The sequence below is a fragment of the Abrus precatorius genome, unplaced genomic scaffold (assembly GCF_003935025.1).
Source record: "Abrus precatorius isolate BTA unplaced genomic scaffold, Abrus_2018 Scaffold2, whole genome shotgun sequence".
Classification (NCBI taxonomy): Eukaryota; Viridiplantae; Streptophyta; class Magnoliopsida; order Fabales; family Fabaceae; genus Abrus; species Abrus precatorius.
This window is the reverse complement of record NW_020874362.1, coordinates 24,330,482-24,355,481: the sequence shown is the minus strand read 5'-3', so window position 1 is coordinate 24,355,481 and position 25,000 is coordinate 24,330,482. Positions and strand designations below refer to the sequence as shown.

The 25,000-nt window shown below is 31.5% G+C and overlaps 6 protein-coding genes across 8 annotated transcripts; 2 read left to right on the top strand and 4 right to left on the bottom strand.

Annotated features, from left to right (window-relative positions):
• Window positions 1-2,235: 2,235 nt before the first annotated feature.
• Window positions 2,236-10,114, top strand: LOC113860202 (protein disulfide-isomerase 5-4-like). 3 transcript variants are annotated; one of them, XM_027492886.1, is made up of 15 exons: window positions 2,236-2,457; window positions 2,847-2,937; window positions 3,129-3,223; window positions 3,905-3,962; window positions 4,073-4,257; window positions 4,399-4,456; window positions 4,892-4,932; window positions 5,066-5,140; window positions 7,065-7,121; window positions 8,339-8,405; window positions 8,513-8,656; window positions 8,926-9,147; window positions 9,376-9,528; window positions 9,621-9,698; window positions 9,792-10,114. In XM_027492886.1, exons 1-15 carry the CDS (start codon window positions 2,417-2,419, stop codon window positions 9,867-9,869), a joined length of 1,443 nt encoding a protein of 480 aa, XP_027348687.1. In that variant the 5' UTR covers window positions 2,236-2,416; the 3' UTR covers window positions 9,870-10,114. The 3 variants fall into 3 exon arrangements, with proteins under 3 accessions (XP_027348687.1, XP_027348686.1, XP_027348685.1); XM_027492885.1 differs by having other exon boundaries at window positions 9,618-9,698; XM_027492884.1 differs by having other exon boundaries at window positions 5,066-5,148; window positions 7,049-7,121.
• Window positions 10,115-10,949: 835 nt separating this feature from the next.
• On the bottom strand, window positions 10,950-12,228 carry LOC113857839 (early nodulin-like protein 3). The gene is made up of 2 exons (XM_027490070.1): window positions 11,960-12,228; window positions 10,950-11,638 (listed from the first exon to the last, which is right to left on the bottom strand). Exons 1-2 carry the CDS (start codon window positions 12,156-12,158, stop codon window positions 11,187-11,189), a joined length of 651 nt encoding a protein of 216 aa, XP_027345871.1. The 5' UTR covers window positions 12,159-12,228; the 3' UTR covers window positions 10,950-11,186.
• Window positions 11,059-19,486, top strand: LOC113857836 (TBC1 domain family member 15-like). Its single transcript, XM_027490066.1, has 12 exons — window positions 11,059-11,653; window positions 14,097-14,206; window positions 14,768-14,863; window positions 15,225-15,328; window positions 15,614-15,867; window positions 16,338-16,460; window positions 16,852-16,940; window positions 17,174-17,279; window positions 17,554-17,651; window positions 18,425-18,679; window positions 18,923-19,006; window positions 19,181-19,486. Exons 2-12 carry the CDS (start codon window positions 14,117-14,119, stop codon window positions 19,193-19,195), a joined length of 1,314 nt encoding a protein of 437 aa, XP_027345867.1. The 5' UTR covers window positions 11,059-11,653; window positions 14,097-14,116; the 3' UTR covers window positions 19,196-19,486.
• A 976-nt stretch (window positions 19,487-20,462) lies between these two features.
• LOC113858100 (putative disease resistance protein At4g11170) lies at window positions 20,463-24,651 on the bottom strand. The gene has a single exon (XM_027490558.1). It carries the CDS (start codon window positions 23,981-23,983, stop codon window positions 22,886-22,888), a length of 1,098 nt encoding a protein of 365 aa, XP_027346359.1. The 5' UTR covers window positions 23,984-24,651; the 3' UTR covers window positions 20,463-22,885.
• LOC113859649 (disease resistance-like protein CSA1) lies at window positions 20,976-22,698 on the bottom strand. The gene is made up of 3 exons (XM_027492366.1): window positions 22,504-22,698; window positions 21,614-22,339; window positions 20,976-21,527 (listed from the first exon to the last, which is right to left on the bottom strand). Exons 1-3 carry the CDS (start codon window positions 22,696-22,698, stop codon window positions 20,976-20,978), a joined length of 1,473 nt encoding a protein of 490 aa, XP_027348167.1.
• LOC113859647 (TMV resistance protein N-like) lies at window positions 24,118-24,627 on the bottom strand. Its single transcript, XM_027492365.1, has one exon. It carries the CDS (start codon window positions 24,625-24,627, stop codon window positions 24,118-24,120), a length of 510 nt encoding a protein of 169 aa, XP_027348166.1.
• Window positions 24,652-25,000: the final 349 nt, after the last annotated feature.

Genomic DNA, 25,000 nt, shown 5'->3' with positions numbered 1-25,000 from the left:
ATTCAAATTAGGGGAAAAAACGCATACTAAAGACAATAAAAAATAAAAGAGAGATAAGTGTTTTTTTTTTTTTTTTAACTATAAATAAACTTTACGAAAAGATGACGCATGTACCTTTTAATACCAAAATTTCTGTAGTGTTGAATAGATGAGACTCTTTCTTATTCTATTTTATTAATTATTTAAAAATGAAATTAAATCTGAGATTTTGTATTCAATTTAATATATTCTTCTAAATTAAATACAAATTTAAACCCGCTTGAGTCTTTTTTATTCATTTCGATTAATTAAGATTGGCATAATACATTAATAATCCTTAGAAGTATATATAATACATGTATAATTGAGTTTGTTGCTTTTATTAGTTGAATTTTAATTTTTTTAGTATGTATAAGAAAAAAGAGTTAATCTCTGACCATACAATAAAATGTATCTTTATTGTAGTTTGTAAAATAAGATTTAGTTTAAAATTATAAGAAACAAGGGGTTATATAGATTATATCTTTGTTATTTTAAAAAAATCAACTTATGTAATTCGAAACGTTTAGAAGTGTAGTCCAATATACAACTTAACAGCCAAAATTGTAATTTTAATTCCTTTTAAAGTTTATATTTTTTTCCCCCTTAGTTAATTCGCTTACCTTATTTTTAGCTTAATTTTTTTAGTCTTTTTAATTTAAATTATGTACTATTTTTTCTTTTATTTTATTTTTCAAGTTTGTTAAGTTTATTTAAAATTATAAAAGCTTTTCACTTAGTGGATTTTATTATACTGAGAATTCTCAAATTATTATCTTTTATAGAATTTGTAATGAAATTAAAACAAAATAATTTTAAAAGTTTAGAAATAAAAAATTTAGAAAAAATCTGAAAATAATTTATAAAACATTATATTATAATTTGAAGAGAATAAAATTTGAGATTTTTCTTATTGTGAATTTTAACATTTCGGATTGTGAGTTTTGAATATAAAACAATATAATCAAAATCTGAGAATTGTTTATACTTCAGGTAAAAAGGTATAATGAGAAAAAAAATTATTAAAATAAAATTAATTAACTAAAAATATGTACATAAAATTATATGAAAATATAATATTTTGAAGAAAATATTATATTTAAAGCTATTTTCATCCCCTATTAAATATTTTTTGAATTAATCTCTTTTATCCTTTCTATACGAATTAATGAATATTCATGAAATTTTTTTAAATTCCCTTATTTTTTAGTTTTATAAACTCTACTACATATATTTATTTAATGTTTATCTTTTAAAATAGTAAGAGAAACATTTTAAAATTTTTTAAAACACTTCAAAAGATAATATTTAAGTATTACTATATGTGCTTTTATCATGTTATAAAAATGGTACAAATTACCAAAATAAAATTTAAATTTTATTTTAAAATAACATATATTATAATGCATTTAAATTTTATTTTATTTTAACTAAAAAATATATATTATTTACAAATTAGTTTTATTTTTTAAATACATGTATTCTTTATTAAAAGCCAGATAAGATTTATATAAAATGTAAAATTTTTTCTTTGAATATTTAATACCTTTGATAATTCTATTTAAGTTAAGTATAACTAATGTGAGCCATAATAACATTCAAATTTAATATTACAAATTAAACTAAAACATAATTCACATATTTGATAGTCAACAAAAATTAGTCTAAAGACTAATTAATAAAAATTAAAATTTTATTGACCTTATCAATAAATAATCTATAAACATATTAATGAAAATTTATAAACACACTTTAAAATTTGTAACTTACAATTAATAAATTACAATTAAAAAAAGTGTTTAGTGTACTTATAAATTAAAAAGAATATTTTATATTATTTTTAAATTAATGATTGTAATTTTTCTAATATTTTAGAAATTAAAAATATTTATATATTTTTTAAAATAGACTACTGAATTTTATCATCTTATTTATTGCATATATATAATATAAAATGAATTATGATAATTATTTCATATGTAAAAAGACATATTTTTTTAATTTATAAAAAAATTACCTTAAAAAAAACTCAATTTTAGTAATATATACATATATATATATATATATATATATTCGCTTAGATGCTTAACACCGAAATAAAAAGTCCAATATATATATATATATATATATATATATATATATATATATATATATATATATATATATATATGTATGTATGTATATATTGGCTTAGATGCTTAACACCGAAATAAAAAGTCCAAAATCTAATTTAATACTCCAACGTTTCCCTTACAGAGAAGAAGAGAGGGAGAGAGGGAAAGACGAAGAAGCTACAGCTGAAAAAGAAGAAGCTCCTTCGATCTATCATCTATTGCCACTACGCTCTCAATATCTGAGTGTTTTCTTTCTCTCTCTCTGATTCCACTGTTTTACCACCATGTTTTCTGCAAGCAAACTCAAATCCGTTGATTTTTACAGGTCAGAATCTCCCTAACTTCATTTCGGTTTCAATTTGCTTGCGAATTTGCACACTACTTGTTTTCTGCTTTAATTTTGGTTGAATTTCGTTTTCTTCGTTGTTAAGCACTTTAAGATAACGAAAGGTTTGGACCGAAGTGCATAGCGTAAGAGAACAAGATAATGTCATTTATTCAGTGTCTATGTGCGAAATGAACATGTTCATTACCTAAATTTGAGTCTTCTATTGTGATTTTTTCTAAATTTTATTGATAATTTAGGGAATGGGCTTATAGGCATTACCATTTCTGATGTAGATTTTATGAATAATATGGGAATGTCTCTGTTCCTTAAAAAAAACAATTATTAATAATTTTGTTATGTTCATGTTGTTGACTTCCTTTTGACAGAAAAATCCCGAGAGATTTGACTGAGGCGTCGTTATCAGGAGCAGGATTATCCATAGTGGCAGCTCTGTCCATTATGTTTTTATTTGGAATGGTTAGTAGCTTCCCCATCATGTTTATGACTTGTGAATTGTTGAACATAAAAATTGTGTTGTAAATTTCCATTAGGTCAGCTACTGCTTACACGTTTAATTATGAACACCATTTACTTAGTTTTGTGAAAATTTGATATTTGAATTGGTTGTTATCTTTCATATTGATGTTTGTATTGTGATTCTGTTTCAGGAACTAAGTAATTATTTGTCTGTTAGCACATCTACGTCTGTGATTGTTGACAAGAGTTCTGATGGCGACTTTTTGCGTATAGATTTCAATATCAGGTAGAAGCATATGTAGGTATTTGCTTTCTTTGGTTACATAGGATGTTTTTTAAAGATGGTAGATGCTCACTTCTTAACTATTGGTTACTATTTTATCTTAATTATTGGTGGCTTTGTGGTTTTCTTTAGTCTTGGCATGTATTGTCATGTAGCATTAGCAAGGAATGCAAGTTTTTGTTTACTTGTATTTGCAAATTGAGACTCTTGCTAGAAGAAAGCAGAATTGTTTAACAGATAATTTTGATAAGTTTTTTGCAAACTATTGGTTAATTTATTAAACAAAATGGTTTGTAGTTTGACATTTTAGAAGCTTGAAATTCACTTTTAGAAGGAAGAGGGGAAGACCTTTCAATGAAACTGTGCCAGCTTCAAACCAGATCATGGTTGAAATAGGGAGTTGGGATGGGGGTCTTACAAAGTGATTATTGAAAGGCTGGCAGTCAATATCAATATTTGATGCATAGTGATGGTTTGTGAAATTGACATGAAGTCAGAGCATTCCCGATTGATGACTTCCCTCTGTCAGCTCATCATTTTTTCTAAGAATTTCCAGTTCTTCCAAACTCATTTAGACACTTTAGCTAGTCATAGTATTATTCTCAGTATCTTAAGTTTATTTATTGACTATTTGCAAATTTATCTCCCTCTCTCTCTGGCTGATGGCTTCAACTTGTTCTGTAGTTTTCCTGCACTCTCATGTGAGTTTGCATCAGTTGATGTGAGTGATGTGCTGGGAACAGTAAGTTTCTATCACTCCATTTTCATATTCATTTTATTGTTGTCTATGGTTCGATGCTTTATCTCACTCCTTGATGTTTTAGTCCTTAATATTTCACCTCTTATTTTCAGAACAGGCTCAATATAACAAAAACAGTTCGTAAGTTTTCTATTGATTCAAATTTAAGACCCACTGGTGCTGAGTTTCATTCAGGAACAGCTGCAAATGCTGTTAAGCATGATGATGAAGTAGATGAAGAGTCTGTTGAAGGCTCTTTTTCACTCACGTCACATAATTTTGATAAATATGTTCATCAGTAAGTGAATGCTTCTGAGATTATCTCTTTCAATTTTTCTGTGTTAGCTATGTGAGAGCTCATGAGTACCTTTTCCCTCATTTCACTTAAATTTCACTGTAATATGCATTGTTTACACCATTTTTAATGATCCTTTTGCAGGTTTCCTGTTACAGTTGTAAATTTTTATGCACCTTGGTGTTCCTGGTGTCAACGTTTGGTAATAATTTCTGTCATAATTCTTTTCCTCTTCTTTGCTTCAGGAAATAAGATTGGTATCTGATATATTTGTTGTTTCCTAAATAGATCGATTTTTTTGTATCTCTTTCAACAATGCCTTGTTTTTCCTTAATAGAGAAATTCCCCTTTCAATACAAGCCCAATAGTAGTGACAAAGGCTATTTCAAATGTGTAATGCATCTTCACCAACAGTTACACTTTAGTAGTGACTAATGTGAAGTCATGATGCAGAATATTAAATATGTCAAGCAAAAGATGCTTATAGCCACATATCATCTGTCTATATAATATTGTTAGCCAATTGCTTTTGTCAAATGAAAGAATTTTGTAAAAGTTATTCCCTTTATTGGATGACGGTGTGATTAAGAGATCCTAAGTTCGTTACTTGAATTTATCTTCTACTTGTTTCTTTCAGAAACCTTCATGGGAGAAGACGGCTAAAATTATAAAAGAGAGGTACGTTATTATTGTTGTTCCTCACACTTCTTGAAATTACATTTTAAAAGGTGAACTCTCATCTCCTTTGTGGAATTGTTAGAGTCATTTTTTATCATAACTATACTAATGTGTGTGATTACATTTTATTTAGATATGATCCAGAAATGGATGGGCGTATCCTTTTAGCTAAAATAGATTGTACTCAAGAAGGTGATTTATGCAGGAGGTACTATTGTTATATTTTCTTTTCTTTCTTTATATTTTTCCAAATGCTTATGCTTCTTACTTACAGTTGACTTAGTTTTTCTTTTTCTTAAATTTTTATATCCATTATTTCATAAAATTTGGTTTTCTTTCATTTATAATTTTCATCTTTGAATCATATATAGACAAAATTGCAAAATTGTAGCTAGGAAAGAAGTGCTTGTCTTACTTTAGAGAAATGCTAGCAAAACACTCTAACACATTCTTTCAAAACACTCTTGAGTATTGGATGAAATTTATTAAAAATCACAAATTTTGTGGGCTTCACTCCTAATTTAATGAGTTTCACTCTTACTTTTGTAGTTTCCAATAAATTTAAAATTTTAAACTAATAATTGAGAGTATGTTCTTAACGCTCCTCTAACTACAAAGGCTATGCTACTGATGAACATGAGTGAAGAAAGGTAAAGGGCCAAGATAAGTTTTGTTTATTTGGAAGGAAAAAGAGGAAATAACATTCCTGGAAAGAAAATTGTGGTTAACTGCCATATACCCTGTTTGATTTGTAAGAAAGAACATGAAGACAAACTCAAAATAAATTTATGTGGATGGGCCCACCATTTTGGTTCTTGTCATAGGTAGCAAGTGCAACAGCAAGTGTGAAATAAGAAGTGGATTTGTCATTTTGATCCTTGTAATAACATGAACCTTATCAATTTGCAGGAGGAAATTTAGGCTGTGGGGTAGATTTTTCAAAGTGCATATGTGATGCTAGTAACAGTTTTGGAGAACTGTTATAAAAAATTAATAATAGGGGTTTTCAAATTCCTTAAAATGTTGAAATATATAATTTTTTTCACTAACCCAGACAAATATCAACAATAAGTTGACAATGAGTATGAGGGTAGGATGTGTTTGGAAAAAACAAGTTAATTAAGATATTATTCACTCGCCCTCCCCATTCCCACGCTTATATCACTTTCCCATCACAATAGACTTGTGCATCCCATCCATCAAAAGTCTCTCTCTCTCTCTTTTTTTAAGATTTTTATAGATAAGCCTTCAATGCTTTCTTTTTGCTTCTAGAGAGAGCTCAATATATTTTAATAAGTATTATTAGTATTGCAAACACAAGTGCATCCTGCGACATAACCTGGTTGTGTTTGTACACTTTGATTGTCCCAGACTTAGTCTTCCATTTTAGCATCCAAAATTTTCCTAAATTTCGTTCTCTTCATTTCAACTTCCAGATTATCCAAGTTTTATCTTTAATCTACTCTTTTACATAAAAACACACATAAAACTAGTCACTTAAACAAAACAAGTAAAATACATAATAAAATTCAATCTAAATGCATGATTTAAAAAAAATTACATTATAAAAACTAATGCATGAATTGCACGTCATTACACTCTCTGTCTCTCTTGTGTATATATGATCAGGTGCACTGCAGCTAGGTCTTCGGTCTGCATGATATTCCCTCTACTCACCTCATCCAAACCAAGTTTTAGTATTCATAATATTCTCCCAGATACATAGTCCTTCAAGAGAAATGCATAAACTGAAACATTTAATAAAAATCTGTTCTTATGACAGAAATTGGACATACTTGAAATTGCATGTTGCTGTGTTCTTTGGGTTTAAAGTTTTCAATTTCTTTTGTGCATGCTGTCTTCTATCATTGTAGATAGGAAATAATCATGTCAAGAATCTGCTTTGTCATGAAAACTTTTTATAGAATAGGCTTTGTAGATCTTCTTATCATGGATTGAAGGCAAAATTCAAACACTTTTTTCGTTACTTTCTCACTTGAGCATGACATTATTTTTTCTTCAATATATTTTATTACTTTTTTGGTCTTTTTGTTTGTTCATATTGTTATTGAACTCTTGTTACTTTCCATATATTTGCCATTCATCTATATCTCAGTATTATCAATATACAGGCATCACATACAAGGGTATCCATCAATTCGAATCTTTCGTAAAGGAAGTGATGTCAGGTAATCATGTCATTAGGTAAAACCAATTGATCAACTAGATCTTTTATGAAGAATTCCTACCTCTTATTGAATATTTAAATTAACAATCATCTGTACTGTATATATATATATGTTATGTATTATGTATGATTATTAATTTAATGTTATTATTCTGATATCATCAAGTTATGCTTGCGCAAACCTCATAATATACAGGTCATATGTTTTAGCCTTTTAGTTTTTTTTTTTTTTTTTTTGCCTTGGCTTTCTGGATGATACCAAACATCTGCTCATCTGCTGTTTTATCCTTTTTAACGTATTATATGCTAAATCTTGTGATTGTGTTAAAATTTAACACTACTCTAATGCTGAAGATATTTTTCCCCATCAAATATGGGAATGGACTGGACCTAAAACTCAAATCTAGAATGAGATTAGTGATGAAAGCCAATATTTAAAGCAGTAGTGGAACATGAAGATGAAAATGATGGATTGAAATAGGTGGGAAGGGAAAGGACTATATATTTCATTGGCAAATGGTTAGTATTATGAAATCATTTTGTGAAAACAGATACGAATAGTTGATTTTGTTTTGTTATCGTATTTCCATTATTATTTGATTTGGTTATTTCCCAATTCCCTATTTCCTTATTTAGCCTGCATAGTTTAGGGTTGTGTATAGGCATGTCTCTTGTACCCAAATAATATGTCGTCACTTTGGATCTCATTATGGCAAATAATGTCTATTCTCTTCTTTTCTTCCTGAAATTCCTAAATTCCCATAATTTCAACATGTTTTAATATAGATATATTTGTTTTAAATTTCTGATTCAAACATTTTGGTTGAAAAAGAAAATAAGATGGGTGTAAGCCCAGAGCAGGTCACAAAAATCATTTGCATAATATGGTGCTGCTGTATTTCCTGAGGATCAGCTGTATTCAAAGAAAAATCATCTTGATGAACAATTTTGTAGTAATTAAAGCTAACTTTGAGAAGTTACTGGGACTTCCCTCCTTGACTTGAACTTCCCAATGAATCAAATTTCTAGTAGACAATGTTGATTCTTCTATGATGTTTAGTTCTCCATTGTATTGAGAAGTCTTTCAATTTATTTTAGCCATATCTTTATGATATTTTACACATCCTGAATACTTTACTATGCTTGTCAGTGATTGGATTTCTGTAATTTTGGAATTTATTATTAAATCTAATTTGTTGACTGCTTTTTGTCCTTCAGAAGTGACCATGGACATCATGAACACGAGTCCTATTATGGAGACCGTGATACAGAAAGCCTAGTCAAGGTTCACACTATATTTAAGTTAGCATAATTTGAACCAAATTTAACTTGAAAGTAGACTTCTTGATGCTTTTTTTATTTGATTAAATGTCACTTCTTTTCTGCCTGCAGTTCATGGAGAATTTAGTGGCATCTCTCCCAACAGAATCTCAAAAGCTAGCTTTGGAGGATAAATCTAATGCTGCGGAGAATACAAAAAGGCCAGCACCATCAGCAGGTGGATGTAGAGTAGAGGGATATGTGCGTGTAAAAAAGGTAAAACTCCCAAAAGGTGAAGGTTTAACCTTCAACCGTAATTTATATAAAAACTCCTATTCCTTCATAGTTTTCAGATGTAACCATGAATTAAGTCAGCCATACATTGCTCTGGAAGTAGCTGATACAATTAATACAGCGTGTAAATATATTTTGTTTCTAGTACAAGCTGCATTAGTTAGTGAAATAAATAAGCTACGTGTTCTTGTTTCTTCCCCTAAATTTTTAAAAAATGTTGAAGGAAATATAAGTTGTTTTGCTTCTTGCAGGTTCCAGGAAACTTGATCATCTCAGCTAGATCAGATGCCCATTCCTTTGATGCTTCTCAGATGAACATGTCACATGTCATAAACAACCTGTCTTTTGGAAGGAAATTGACACCGAGGGCCATGAGTGATGTGAAGCGCCTGATACCATACATAGGTAGTAGCCATGACAGGCTTAATGGTCGGTCATTCATCAATACTCGTGATTTAGAAGCGAATGTTACTGTAAGTTCAATATTTTTATATGAAAAACTTATAATTTAGCGATAACTTTTCTATTTGACTTTGGTTGGCTGATATCAGATTGTTTAATCGCATAATGGCATGTTTAAATCCATTTGCAAGAGTGAGATACTACATACAGATAGAATGGATGTATCGGTCTTTGTGCTTGCTTCCCTATTTTCCTTTTCTTCTAAATGGCTGATACTCCTAGCACTCATGTTTCTGCAGATAGAGCATTATATTCAGATAGTTAAAACAGAGGTAGTGGCTAGAAAAGGTTATAAATTAATTGAGGAGTACGAGTACACAGCGCACAGCAGTGTGGCACACAGTGTAGACATTCCTGTTGCAAAGTTTCATCTTGAGCTCTCCCCCATGCAGGTTTGCCTACTGAAGTTGTAGTTTTGAATAAATTTGTGTACTGCTTCTAGGAAATTTATTTTAGGTTTTACAATATTTGTTTCTGTCAGCAGGTCTTAATTACAGAAAACCAGAAGTCTTTTTCACATTTTATTACAAATGTCTGTGCCATTATTGGGGGTGTTTTCACGGTTTGTATTCGCCATTATTCCAGATATTGTTGTTTCATGCTTTTATTTTTGTAGTTATCTCATTAATAAGTCTTTTCTTTTTTGTGATTTCAGGTAGCTGGAATTTTGGATTCGATTCTGCACAACACTATTAGAATAATGAAGAAGGTTGAGCTTGGGAAAAATTTTTGATAGATAGATGAAAATTTTGTATAACTTAGGGTTTCTGATTTTGTTATACCGAGTTTGTTAAACCGTTTGTTCTCTATAGGTAATTAGCTATACTATAAATCATACAAATATTATTTTTCTAGCTACTTCTGTAAAATTACCATGACAAGGATGAGGATTAAGAGATGCATAATGCATCCGACATTTGCCTCCACTAGATTCTTTTTTTTTTTTTCCTATTATTAACCTCTCCTGTAGATTCTTGTTCTTGCTTTTATGATTGAAAAAAGAGTACCTATTAATTTTGATTGTAAAATTGGGTGTCAAGTGATGATGACCATAGTTTAGCACCTAATAATTTCACTAAAAAAAATGCCTCTGGATCAAAGGAGCCGATTTGCTTTCGGTCATTTGCTATTTGCAGTGTCCTTTGAGACGAATATGGTCGATTGGTGTGGCTTCGATCCCATTTTCTATTCTGCCAAAGGAGAAAGGGAGAAAGAGAAGAAAGGAATATAACAGAAGAGTTGATGTGCTAGCTTCTTTTATTATATTTTTCAGTAGGAATTTCCTTGTCATGCATCACTGGAACTGATGATGTTCCTCGAGTGCTTTGTAAGAGTTTTCTTAAGCAAAATGAAATTGCGAGTGAATGGAGCTCTGAAAAACACTTGTAGGTAGTAAAGCGTGCCTTTAATTTTAAAAATAAATTAGTAATTGTTTCTTGCACAGTATGATTATTATTAATAATTACAATCTTGCATCTTTTTTAAATTTATAAACTTATTAAATTTTAAAATAGTCATATAATATATTTCGATTATTTATTTAAATAATTTAATTTAATAACATTTGTGCACTGCAGAGCTCAAAATTACGTATATATTTTTAAATTTGTTCATGCACATAGTATTATTAAATTAAATTGTCTAAATAAATAATTTAAACATTATATGATCATATTAAAATTTAATAAATTATAGAAAATATAAATATTATATTTAGTAGTAAATTTCCTCTCTCTGTGTATATTTATATAGAGAGAGGATGATGTGGGTAAATTATGACTTATCCATCATCCATCATTGATCCGGTGAATCAAATAAAAATGATTTAATTTCATTTCAACATGTACAACATTTTACATCATTAATCACACAAAAGGGTAAATTATTGCCATCTTATTATTCAATCTTCACAAACAAATATCAAACATCATCCCAACTTTGAACCAAAGAACCAGTTCAACATTACTGAACTCAAAGTATAGGAAACAAAGAACAGAAAAGAAAAATTGTAGGAAAAAAATGAAATTAATACTCAACCACTCAAACATACTTAGAGAGATAAAATCAGAAATGAAGCCATGAATGCCCCAACAGCGCCACCAAAGGAGACAAAGACTGAAGCAGCAGCATTAGGAGGGGGAGGTTCATTGGCAGGACTTGGTGTTTGGTTTGTATCTGAAGGTGGAGATTGACCCTCTTGACCAGTAGGTGCTGGTGAAGGTGATGATGATGATTGTGGTGAGGGTGGAGAAGCAGATTTTGTTTGGTTGGTGTTTGACGAGCCATGGTTGTTCCTGTCAGCTAGCACAATCACTGTTAATTTCTCATTTTTTTGACAGTTATCTTTGTTTCCACTTATGAAAAAGTGAGGCCCTGATTGGTTTAGTTTGAAGACTGTGTGACCATCAGAGTATTTTGCATAAGGTGAACCGGTGTTGCAACTGGCATAGTCTTCACTCTTCACATAAAGAACTGAGTCTTGGCCAGATTGGTAGTTGAACACTGCAATAAACATAGGTAAAAATGGAAATCTTGGGTAAGTATTTTCCTTTACAGTTGAAAATTTTGACACTTCTTATCATATTGCTTATTATAAAGGTTTTCATATTCTAGTCTTAAAATTGTGTACATCACGTCCTATTCTTTACTTTTTTGCCATCCTTGGAAGAAGTGATAGTTTGTGCTAGAACATGTATCTATGATACACCAGAAATAATCCATTAATACAAGTATAAATATAAATGTCATCCAATTAAGATCTAATTGAAAATGTCCCAAACTGTGAATAAGATTTATAGATGATTCAAATAAATCAGAACTCACCAAGGGAGTCTCCAATTTGAAAACGGCTCTTTTCAGCCCATTGATTGAAAGGATTGAAATTGGAATCACTGGGAACACTCCAGCCCTTTTGGCCACCAACAATGAAATCATAGGAAGCACCCTTATGCACCATCAGCAAGAGGCAGAGCCAGCCAAAGGCATGAACTGTTTTATTAGACTTTAAAATGAAGGTGGCCATGGGAGAGTATCAAAGAGCAATTGAAAAGATGGAAGATGGGTATTGCAATTTGCAACCAACCCAAATGCTAGGAATGTTGAAGCTAGAGGGATGACAGAAATAGAACCATCAAGAGGGTTTATGTAGGTGAAAGTTGCATGGAACTGTGGTAGGGAAGCTATTACAACTTTTTATTATTCTCCCTTCTATTTGGGTTTACTTTGATTCTGGTGCAAAGCATAAGTTCACTTTATTATCTGGAGTATGAGCTCTTTTTGAATCTTTCTTATTACTTGATGTGGGTTTGTGCTTTGCTTCAGTGTTATCAAGAATATTCATGTCTTGTATATGGGGCTAAATTAGCTAATCACACAAACTGTTCCATACTCTTCAGTTTTAACATGAAGCTTATTTTTTGTGGCGGCAATGATGATTAATGTTGTGCATATATTCTATTTGGTCCTTCACCAATACGTGTTAGAGTAACACCATGCAAGCATTTTTCTACGTCTTTGATTACTTTTTACTCTTTAGCCTTCTCGATCTCCTTTATGATCTACTCTACTTTGGTAAATTTTATCTACTTTTTTCAGCTATGATTTTCATCTAATGCATTGAGACATATGTAGCAGCCAAAGTTTTCATTTCCGTCACTAACTTAAAAAGGCTTTGCATGTTTTGAATATTTCAAAAGTTTATATAAAAAGATAATCACTTGCCTTATCGGTAGTGAATAAATTAGCTTTTGTGATATTAGGCTGAGATTAATATTTTTGTGGAAATGTATAGGAATATGATACGATTTGTGAAAAAGATAAATAATCAATATATATATATATATATATATATATATATATATATATTAATCAGAGAGATTAAAAACATGAAAAATAACAAAATAAATGTATTGTAGAGCGAGTGAGAATAGTGCAGTAGTCATACAAGTGAAAACATCTTCAATGTTGATCCAACTTTCCTTCAAGAATGTTTTGGATTTTTAAATAAAATGGTAACCAAGACACAGGTTAAAAAATTAAAAATAATTTTTTATTAAAAATAAAAAACACACTCATTAACATGATTCATGATATATTCCAATGCTTTTTTAATTGATTTTATTTATTTAATTGGTTCTTTGAGGGAAATCGTAGTTTTAAAGAAATATTTAAAAATTTCGTTAATTTTTTTTTTTAAAATAAAAGTAACCTGATTTTAACAAGTGATTATCACTCCTTGCCTTGATGATGGCGCCCTAACCATTGGCCAACGTTGCAGTATGGCCCAAACTCAAAAGTAGCAGAAATTCACATCAAATATCACAGTTTTCATGCCAACTCTACTTGGTTGGGCTCTTTCCATGTTTAACCACCCAATCCATCGTATCTAAAATTAGACCAATTATAAACACTTGCTCATGTTCATTATTATAATGTAAAACAAGATTGTTTACTTAAATAAGTATACAAAACTTCTTCTAAGAAACTTGAATTTGGACATAACCAAACCATAACACATCATACACAAAAATGCACAAACAAAAGTGAAATAAAAATGGAAAATTACAGAGAGAGAGAGAAAGAGAAAGAGTGGTTTGTGTAAATTTACGCATTAAACGGCCAGTGTTGAGATATGTGAGGTTGACAATCATTTTTGACAGAGTATTAGGACTTCCCTTCCTCAAACACAATCATCATTGTACGTTAACCCCATAAAACCATAAATTCTAAATAAACTATAAAATGCATAAATAAAAATTTTCAAAAAAAGGGTCTTTTTTTGTTTTGTTTAGAACTTGGTCCTCCCTATTGAACCTTGGTTGGATCCCCTTTGAATTCTTCACCGAAGTATTCTTTTTTCCTGGGTTTGCTTAATCATTTCAAAGGGGTCCAGCTCCTGGGTGTAGGCAAGGATATTCATATCAGAATTATTGACCTTTAATTTTCACATATTTTTCTTAAGAATACCTTTGGCCTTTTGGGATGTGGAGAGATCCTGGAGCTCCCGCTGATTCTTTCTATGAAGTTCGTCCTGAGTGCACCGATGTTCCCAAGTCTCGATTTAGGATCAAGGTCGGTTTTTTCTTCCCAAAAAATTATTATGTTAATCTTTTATGAGAAATGCTTTAAATATTAGTTTGAATTTTGTTTTATGAATACATTGATCATTTATAAATGTTGGGTTCTTTTAAATAAAAAAATAGTTTATTATTGATTGGATATTTAGTTTGAGAAGTCATTAACTACATGAATTTTTTGTTCAAATGGGAGATAATTAACCTGGTGGTTTCTCTACAATTAAATTTGAAACTCACATGTAAATATATTATAAATAGAAATCGTGAATAATGATTCTGATGAGTGTAACTTTTGGAATAGGTATATAGTTAACTATCTTTGGCCTATTATGAATTGCATTAGGTATGTATTGATAAAATCTTTGTTGAATAATTTTATCACTGGGTAAGTATTTATGATGGATCGTGACAAATTTCTGAACTATATATAGAAATTTGTCGTTAGGTTACCGTTATGTGCTTCAATTGAGAACTATCAGATTTATTCTGATTTTCATTTTTATTAAATTGGTATAATGTTCTTTAAATTTAAGCTTATTGTCGTTACACGTTGCAGGCTGGCAAAACATTAAGTGCCAGAAAGTGGCATGCAGCATTTTCTCCAGAAGGATATCTGGATATAGGCAAGACTCTAAGCCGAATCCACCGAGGGGTAATTACATTCTTATGATTAAAATGTTGCTTTATTATGTTTGAGGGTATGTATTTTTTTTTTCTCATGCTTCGTTTCGATGGTTGATTATTAGGTGCATAGGAAAACTTTATCATGTTATTAAAAGATGGGTCAAACTATTTCTTAGCGTTAGAACATTAATACGTAATCTTTTGTGGGGACGGATTGTCATGGATTCCTTTAGAACATTAGCTCTAATTCCCATTATTATGGTAGATATTTTTAAATGCATATAAGGAGTCTAGTGTAGAAGTTGAAATAGTAGCTTGCTATGGTCATAGTTTATGCAGAGGAAATTTCAAGATTAATTTGTCTCACTTTATCATATTTTTCAAACTAGGGAATCCATCCATCAATTAGAGGAGAAGTTTGGGAATTTCTACTCGGATGCTATGAGCCCAAGAGTACATTTGAGGAAAGAGACGAGCTAAGGCAACGTCGAAGGTAAACATTCCCTTCAATTATGACATTTCTCATCTTATAAAACAGTTAAAATGTCACCACAACCTCCAAGGGCTATTTTTCCCTTTAAAAATAAAAATGGAATGGCTACTATAATCATACATGCAACTACAGGTTTCATATATATCTTCAAAATCGTAGTAAGAATTACTTGCACCTCCATTAAAAAGGGATAATATAATGATTTTATAATTTGGGATTATAACCATTTTAATTCCAAATTTAATACATGATTAGTTGTGTAACTTTTTATGTTGATATTGTTAGAGAGCAATATGCAACATGGAAGGAAGAATGTCGTCAATTATTTCCTCTTGTGGGAAGTGGTAGATTTATCACAGCACCTGTAATTACTGAAGATGGGACACCAATTCAAGATCCATTGGTTTTATTAGAAAATAATCCAGAAAATGGGGTGATTGTACCTCAAGATGCTACCAATGGTAACACTGTCGCAAATAACTTAGAAAAGGTGACAGACAAGGCAGTAATTGAATGGATGTTAACGCTCCATCAAATAGGTACAGCTATTTCAATCATTTTAAAAAAATTTCAACCTCACTCTTCTCCAATCTGAAATATTTTTGTTTAATCTAACTGTAAGCAAGCACATGCACACACTTTTAAGTAATTCTCAATTGATATTTTCAAGATTTCTATGTTCTATAGTTTGCTAGTTCTACTTTATTGTTATAATCAATGCTCCACGAGATAGTTGGGCACCCTCTCATTGCATATATTGAAAACACATTATCCATTTTGCATGTTTTATATATATGTAATTTCTAATCATTTGCCCATGTTCCCGTGATATTTTTCAATTTATGCATGTAGTGCAGTATTGTAGAAATTTAAATTGATTTCGGGTTACAATTGTTTGGCTTGGTTAAGTTGTACTTTGGCTTTGATTTCTTGACATGGGTATGAGTTGTCAGCATTAATTTTAAAGTTTATGTAAATGATCCTAATTCTTGAGCAAACACATTTTCAGGTCTTGACGTGAAACGCACTGATAGGACGTTGGTTTTTTATGAGAAAAAGGAGAATTTGTCAAAACTATGGGATATTCTTGCTGTTTATGCTCGAATAGATACAGATGTGGGCTATTGTCAAGGTGAGTGAGTTCCTTTGAATCTTAAATATTTTATACACTACCTCGCTCGTTTATACATTGGCCAATATTATACTTAGAAACTCCTACTGACGTTTGTTGAAATCATACTCATCTTAATAACATAATTCTTGTTTTGTTCAAGTACAATGGGTCTTAAATAGCTTAAGAATACCTTCATTTCTGATAATCACATTGTCACTTCTTTTTATAGTGGATAATCGATACTTGTTTATTAAACCCTTCAAATTACTTTCCACCCAACTTAATGGAGATAATAATTCCTTAATCTTCTTCATCTAATAAATTGTTTTAGATCTCCCTAATCAAATGAGCAAGTTTTCAACCATTTGCAACTAAAGTAAGTTTTGCTTTATGATTATAACATTTGTAGGAATGAGTGACTTGTGCTCTCCTATGATAATGCTTCTTAATGATGAAGCAGATGCGTTTTGGTGCTTTGAGCGTCTCATGCGTAGATTGGTAAACTCTACTCTCAACTATTACAAAACCAAGTCAATGTGCCTTTTCTCCCCCTATTGCCTATTTAAAACAAATGGAATTAACTTTTTACGTATATGAAATTACAATTTACTTATTTTTTTTTCCATAAATATACGATAACAATGGATTAGGAAAAAAATTGTGTTTAATTTTTTTTTATTACAGTTGACTACGTCTTTGTTTCTCACGATCTTTGTTGTTTAATTTTAAAGCGAGGAAATTTCAGATGTACTGATAGCTCTGTTGGGGTTGAGGCTCAACTAAGTAATTTGGCTGAAATTACTCAAGTAATTGATCCAAAACTTCATGAACATATAGGTATGTTCTTGCATCTACTTTTTATTTATGGTCAAGCAAAACATATTACTAAACATGTAATTTTTTTGTGTTCGTGTTTAAAAAATGATGACAGGAAAATACCTAGGCCAATTGATGTTATATCTCTTCAACAATGCATCTTTCATTATGATCACTATTACACATTCGTTCGAATAGTATTAAATACTTTTTTGTATTTTGATGCCCCTATTCTGAATTGATATTGTTTGAGAAATATAAAGTAATAGAGTAATTTTCTAATGTTGGAGCACAGAGCATCTTGGTGGGGGTGACTATCTATTCGCTTTTCGAATGCTAATGGTTCTATTTCGTCGAGAATTCTCTTTCTGTGATTCATTATACCTTTGGGAGGTGTGTTTTCTTTATATTCATTTACTTTACCATATTTCATTAGCAAAGAAACAGTCACTTTCGGCTAATAAACAATATGTCCTCAATATGAATATAATTTCTAATTTTTATTATGCTATAAATTGTATTATTAATCCTTTCACAATCACAAAATTGTGGTTGCCTTTGATATTTTAAATCATGGGTCATATCACGTAATGCTATCGCAAACTTTCAATTTTGATGGTCACTAGTAGGCCACGATTGCAAATTAAAAGTATTATATATTGTGGTGACCCCTAATTTGATTATTTAATTTAAAGTTCGTATAATGTAAATTGAGACTAAATTTTTACATAATTTAAATATTTTATCATTTTGTTATATTTTAACGAATGATATACTATTTAAAATATAAGCAAATAACTATTATTTGGATTATATTTTACTAAGTTAGATACTTAATTATATCATCTAATCTGGACCCAATTTACATATTGGTCTTTCTCAATGGATATTAGGGATGGATTAAGGAGGCAAGTATGAGCCTCATCCTTTCCTAATTTTTAAAAGAAAAATTGTATATATAAATTCAAATCTTTTATATACAAAAAATTATAGTCTTATAATTTATTAACACAATTATGTATATGTTACTTTTTTAAAAGTTAGTTCACCCTTTACATGTTTTCTGGATTCATTTGATCCTTCCTTTACATGTTTGAAGAATTTGTCCCTAATAAAAATATTTTATATGGTGGCTATGACAACTAATCATTTGATATATTAAACAGATGATGTGGGCTCTTGAATATGATCCTGACTTGTTCTGGATGTATGAAGAAGCTGATGACAAATCTGAGGAATCTAAAGGAAGATTAAAGTCAATTCGTCATTACGGAAAATACGAGAGAGAAAATATGAAAAATGGAGCAAAAAGCAGTGAAACTCCTCCTCTTCCTATATCTATTTTCCTTGTTGCGAGTGTGTTGAAAGAAAAAAGTGCAATATTACTTCAACAAGCACGAGGCTTGGATGATGTTGTCAAGGTTTGTCTTATTTGTACGATTTCTCGGGTTTAGGTTGACACTAATTGGAAAGAACAATTACCTTAATATAAATAAAAGGGACAAAAACAATTTCATTGAATGAATAATTTATTTATTTTTAGGGCATACATTTAGTTTATGATAAAATTTGTCTCAATATTGGCAATATTCTTTACCAAATTTAGTTTTCATTTTCATGTTTTTTAACCTTCCTCTTCGGCCCTCTAACACAATTCTCCTTAGATATTGAACGATGTAAATGGAAATCTTGATGCCAAAAAGGCTTGCATGACAGCTCTAAAACTTCACAAGAAATACTTAAAAAAGGTACTACAACTACAACCATCTCTCTCTTGGTTTTCTATATTCTCATGCTTTCATGCAACAATAATGTGCAACATATGCCATTATTATGGCTCAGCAATGCATATGCCAGCAAACTGCGTTTGCTTGGTTTTTTTTTGCTTTTTCTTTGTTTCTAATAATTTGTAATTGTTGCAGGCCAAGAAACCCTAGTACAAGAAAGAACCCAAGATATTTCTTTTCATGCAGATCAAGTGATGGGAGACAATATTGGAACTCCTTGTAAAATTTGGATTAGATTTCAATGCAAAATATGTGTAAAAAAAGGTTCCAACAATCAAGTGTAAGCTGAAAAACCATGGTTGTATGTGAAATTAAAATTGTTTTTTAGTTCATCTGAAGTAACAATGGTTGTACCAGAAATTATTACATACAATCATTTGTTCATTTTTTGTAAGATATTTATATAGAAAAAGAAGACAAAAAAAGCAAAAATATAGTTGTCCATGTCAGTGAAATTAACTTTGACCTTCATTTCATGCCATTAATAATGTATCATTATCATAGAATGTTCAATTAAATTAAACAATATTATAAATTAAAATATAAAAAAAAACGTAATTAAACTATATATACCCGTTGCTTCGAAACATCTATTAATTATCTATGTTTGTTACAAAGCTAGACAAAATTTTCTCTCATAAGTGTTCAAACTTTAACTAACTTCATTGATTAAATTAAATAAGATAAACCAATATTTGTTGGTTCACGGAGTGAGCAGCTTGATTTTTCTTAAGGTATTAAACTTGGGTTTTATGAAAAGGAAAAAAAATCATATGCACCTAAAAGAAAATACAAAAATTAAGTTAGCATTTGGATTGACGTTCAAACACACAAGACATGCATATTTTTAATGCTTTACAAAGTTTCTTCTTCCGATTAAATGTGTTTTTACCAAAATTTAACGTCAATTTATCCAGGATTTTTGTCTTGAAAACCAGGTGATCCACACATTTCAAACATGCTTAGGTTGTTAGCATCTGATTTAGTTATCCATTTTTAAATTATAGATTAAATGTTCTTGACTTCACAACTCGCATTTACCTTGTGTGACTATGTTAAGTACATTTTGTTCTTTTCCAAATTGTTTATGTTCTCCTTCTAGTGTTGGGAAATAATAACTAACAAAACATGCAGTGAAATATCTCTTAGTAAAGTGGTTTACAGGGTGGCTAGTTGAATATGTGATTCATACCATGATTTTGACAAGATGCAGCTGGTTATCAAACTTAATTTTATTATTACTCAAATCCAATGAAGTATGAAGATTAGTAACCTGCATAATACAATTTCAATACAAATTCAATATAGGAGGGAAAAAAGCATCAAACCACTCAAATGCTTGTTCCTAGTAAAATACATGATAACAAGTTATATGATATTCCTCTTTTTCTTATTTTGTTTTTCTTTTCGTCATTCATCATATTTTGTATTTATCTCGCTTTCTTCTGATCTCTTTATTATTTGAAAAAAAAGTATAAAAAGGATGTATGAATACAATTTCTCTTGTTAAGTTCAGACATAGTCATACGTTGTCATTTGCATCTAATGTTTCACATTTAGGTAAATACAAAATTATATTTGTATTAATTGATACGTGGATTTACATAATTAAATAATAAAAAAAATGTCTGATATAATATTTCTGGCAATAAAATTGAAGTTTTCTTCAGCTTCGGAAAATTCCATTTCAGCAATTTCACTGTTATTACTGGAACTAACAAATTGTCAGGCTCCACTAAGGAAAAGAACGTGCAAAGGTATATTGAAAAATAAAATGGCAGGTGAGAAAGAGTGTGAAGGATGAGCAGCTGATTTAGAAAAGTAAAAAGAAAGAGAATGAGGATTTATTCTAACCTTTTCGGAGTGGAATTCACTCTGCCATGATTGGAACCTATGAAGAGAGGATTGGACTGACTGCTACTTATTTTCTTCAATTGCCAAAAGCTTTTCGTTTCTGAGGCAACAAGTCTCCGCTGTGCATCGTTGTGACGTTGGAATGTTTTACATCCTCCTCGTACACCCAACGATACCCATATTCCTTCACCCTACTCTCAAATAATGGTGTGCGTCGTATTTCAAATTTGAATTTGAAGTCAGCACGATCAGGCATGCGGCCCACGCAACATTGGCTGATTAGTTGTTGTCGAGTGAAATAGAATAGCCAGATGCGATCTGATGTCTTCATATCTTCTTCATTGAAAGGTACCCATGGAATCTCAACACCCAGAGTATGTAGTGGTTCTGTTCTCAGAGGAAAAATCGGCAAAGTTGTTATCATTCGGTCATGAAACCTGAATATTACACAACACGCAATGCCAATCCAATTATTGTCATGCTGAATAAGCGGAGGTGTGTCTATGATCATTAAATTGCCCATCCCCTCATGCTGATTGTTGAACCACCTTGGTATTTCGCTTCCTTGAATAACACTTTCAACACAAGGCTTACGCAAAGGGCTAAAACGTGGGTATTGATGGTGGGCCTAGTAGCAGAAGCACAGCTATAACTTAGTTCCTACACAAACCAAAAGAGATAGAGATGGGTTAAGAAAGGAAGGAGTGTGCACACCTTAACAATTTGCATCATCCATGAAAAACACATGCTACTGCACCCTTCCCTGTCAACTAATTCTGGGCAGTCGAAAATGTTTATTCCTCGGCTTCCGATGACATCTCGAAATGGCGACAGGTAAATTTCTGATGACAAGTGAGTTCGTGAAGGTAGCTCAGGCAAACATTTCAACTGCTTGCAACTCGCCAAGTTTATATAATACAGTTTGGAAAGCTCCTTCAGGCTCGGTAGTGTGCCAAATTTGTTTCCCCTTAAATTTAGCCATTCTAAGCAATGTAAATTTCCAATAGTATCAGGGATTTGACGTAAACTGCAGTAACTTAGATCAAGTTCACGCATACGTGAGATACTACACAAATCTTCTGGAAGTATGGAGGATGCTGATAGGGAATGAATAGGAGCTTCACCTCTACAAAGCTTCTTCAAATGCTCTCCATCCCTTGGTTCGTCTAAAAGCATACGCAGTTTTGAACAACCAGAGAGACTCAGATATTCAAGAGAATTGAGGCCCAGTATGCTGCTGGGCACGCTTATGAGATTTTCACATTCTCTCAAATCCAATTCAGTGAGCTTTTTTAGAAGACCTATAGATGCATCGATCTGCCTGAGCTGTATACATCCTTTGAGACATAGCCGCTCAAGATTTGGGGCCTCTCCAAAATGTGGTAACTCGATGAGACTTTCCGAGCGGTAGAGATCCAAAAGTCTCAAATTGGGTAGAGGCTGAAGGGAAGGGCCAACAGTGGGAGACAAAATTAATAATAATACTTCACCGTCCTTTTCTTTCTTTCATTAATCAGAGAAACAGGAAATAACATACGATAGTTTCCCTTCTTTTCGTTTTTTTAAAGAAACTAAAATAAAAAAAGAATAGTTATATACAATACCTTTGTGTCTTTCCACAATTTCTTAATGCGACTGTCATTCAGGATCAACCCAACAAGGTTGTCTGGCTGAAAATTTGATGGCAAATAATCAAAAGGATATATACACCAACTAAGATATCTTAATTCATTGGAAAGAAAATCAAGCCTTCCGCAAAAATCCACGGGACTAAATTGGAGCAACTTAAGGTGACGCATTTTTGATAGAGCATCGACCGGGATTGTTTTTCCTTGAAAATCGATTTCATCTTCAACATGTACTTCTATGGCTTCAAGATTTTCTGCAGCCTACAACATTGCAAGGAACAAAGAAAAACTTAGATCCTTTCAAGTACTTGAAGATTATATAAGAAAAGCCAACCAAGGGTACTTCTATACTCAAAAACTATCTTACCTTATAGTCCAACATAACCTTCCTCAAATCTTGGTAATCCCACAACCTACTCCACTTTCTTGGCTTCTTAGGTGATTTTTCTCGAACAATACACCTTCCTAATTCGCTCAACAGTGTCGGCATATAAATTAACCCGCTCTTAATGGTTATAAGTGACTTTTGGACGAGAACTTTTAGGTTAATTTCAGGATAAAATCCACGAAAATTAAGAACTTCCTCCACATAGTACTTTTCATGACCGTCCCTGAAAAAACAAGCAATGTCAAGAAATATTTCCTTTTGTATTGGCTTCAGCCCATCAAAACTTATTCGTAACACCTTCATAACGTCTTCATCTGGACTTTCTCTTAGCATAGCTATTGCACGTCTCCACTGCGACACATCTTTATCAGACAAAAAAGAGCCCAACACTTTAATTGCTAGTGGATGGCCATCAGCATATGATAATACATCATATTTCAACTTTTCAAACTCACTCATAATATAATTATCTTTGAAAGCATGTTTGCAAAACAATTGAATAGCATTGTCCCAAGTCAAAGGCTGCACTCGGTAAACACGATTCACTTTATACGCCCTCAAAATATGTTCATCAATAGAAATTATGATAATTCTAGTCCCTGCACATAGCTGATTAGGTTTCAAAGCCAATTTATTCAGCTGATCAATATTATCAACATTATCAAGAATTATAAGTGCCCTTGTGTGGCGCAGCCTTCTCTGTACCAAATCGGTTCCTGCAGGAACATTGTAGATATCTAGATTTTGGTCATTTAGGACTTGTCGAAGTAGCTGTTTTTGAAGACCTAATGTACTAGAGTATCGAAAAATTTTGCTTACATCATCAATATAACAACGAAAATCATACTGATGAGAAATTCTTCTGTATAAAGCATGACCAAGTTCCGTCTTTCCTATTCCAGGCATCCCGCAAATTCCGACAACACCAACATCATTAACTGAGTCCAAACATAGAAGCTCTTCTATCTTTTCAACACGAGATTCCATTCCAACTAAATCTTGATTTGGAAGCATTGAAATACTCTGACTCAATTTTTTTAGTATGTCTTTAACAATAATTTCAATCATTGAATGTTCTGACCTGCAAATTAAGGGATAGTAAATTCAAGAAAACCGAGTGATTAAGGAATAGTGAAAATATAACAAATATGTATGTAATCAATTCAGATCCATAGAATATGAAACGAGAGAATACTAACTACTTACTCATTTGTAATGTGCCAACCAGAGAGATAGCCCACTCGTGCCAGAGCTCCTCTCCATCTTTGCACTTCCTTCTTCTTCTCTTCATCTTCTTTGAATATTTGTTCGTATTCATCAAAGGCTTCTTTGTATTGCCCACTCTGATTTCGCACGTCTGATGGATCAACTCTGTAAAAAATCGGCAGAACGTGCTTTCCGGAGACGTCATTGTCAACGTAATCGGCAATCCTTTCAAGTTCTCGCAAGCACCATTTCGAGGAAGCATACTCCTCTGAGAAGACAACAACCAAAATCTGAGACCCATCAATAGCTTGCAGGAGTTCAGGTAATATAAGTTTCCCTTTCTTAAGCTTCGTATCATCCCTGAAGAAATGAATGCCTTTTCTGCCGAGAGCCCCAAAAAGATGGTCAGAGAAGTTGTTGCGAGTGTCACCTCTGAAGCTCACGAAAACTTCATAAGTCTGAGATGAAGAAGAAGTAGTGTATGGGATGATAGAGTTGGAAGCCATTGCAAAACAAGGACAGGTGTTTGTGTGTGTATCAAAGAAGGAGTGTGTACTGTGAAGAAATATAAGATGACTTAAGTCTTTGTGGTTTGAGAGTTGATGAAGTGGGTTGAATGAATGAATCAAAGTCTAATGTAGAAAGAAGCACTTACTTTGTAGTTTCTTGGCAGCTTCCGAATATTCTGACTTTTCCACCATTTCCATGTTGCTTCTGTGTAGTGAAGTTGGGTTCAGAAATTTAACCAGTCTTTTTCAATAAGGCTAATATGAACACCCCTTGTTTCTCCGTTGCCCTTTTTCTTTTTATACTCAAAAAAGAAAAAAAAAGTTGACCCTAATGAGGTCTATATTTTGTGTTCTCTTATACACACGGCTG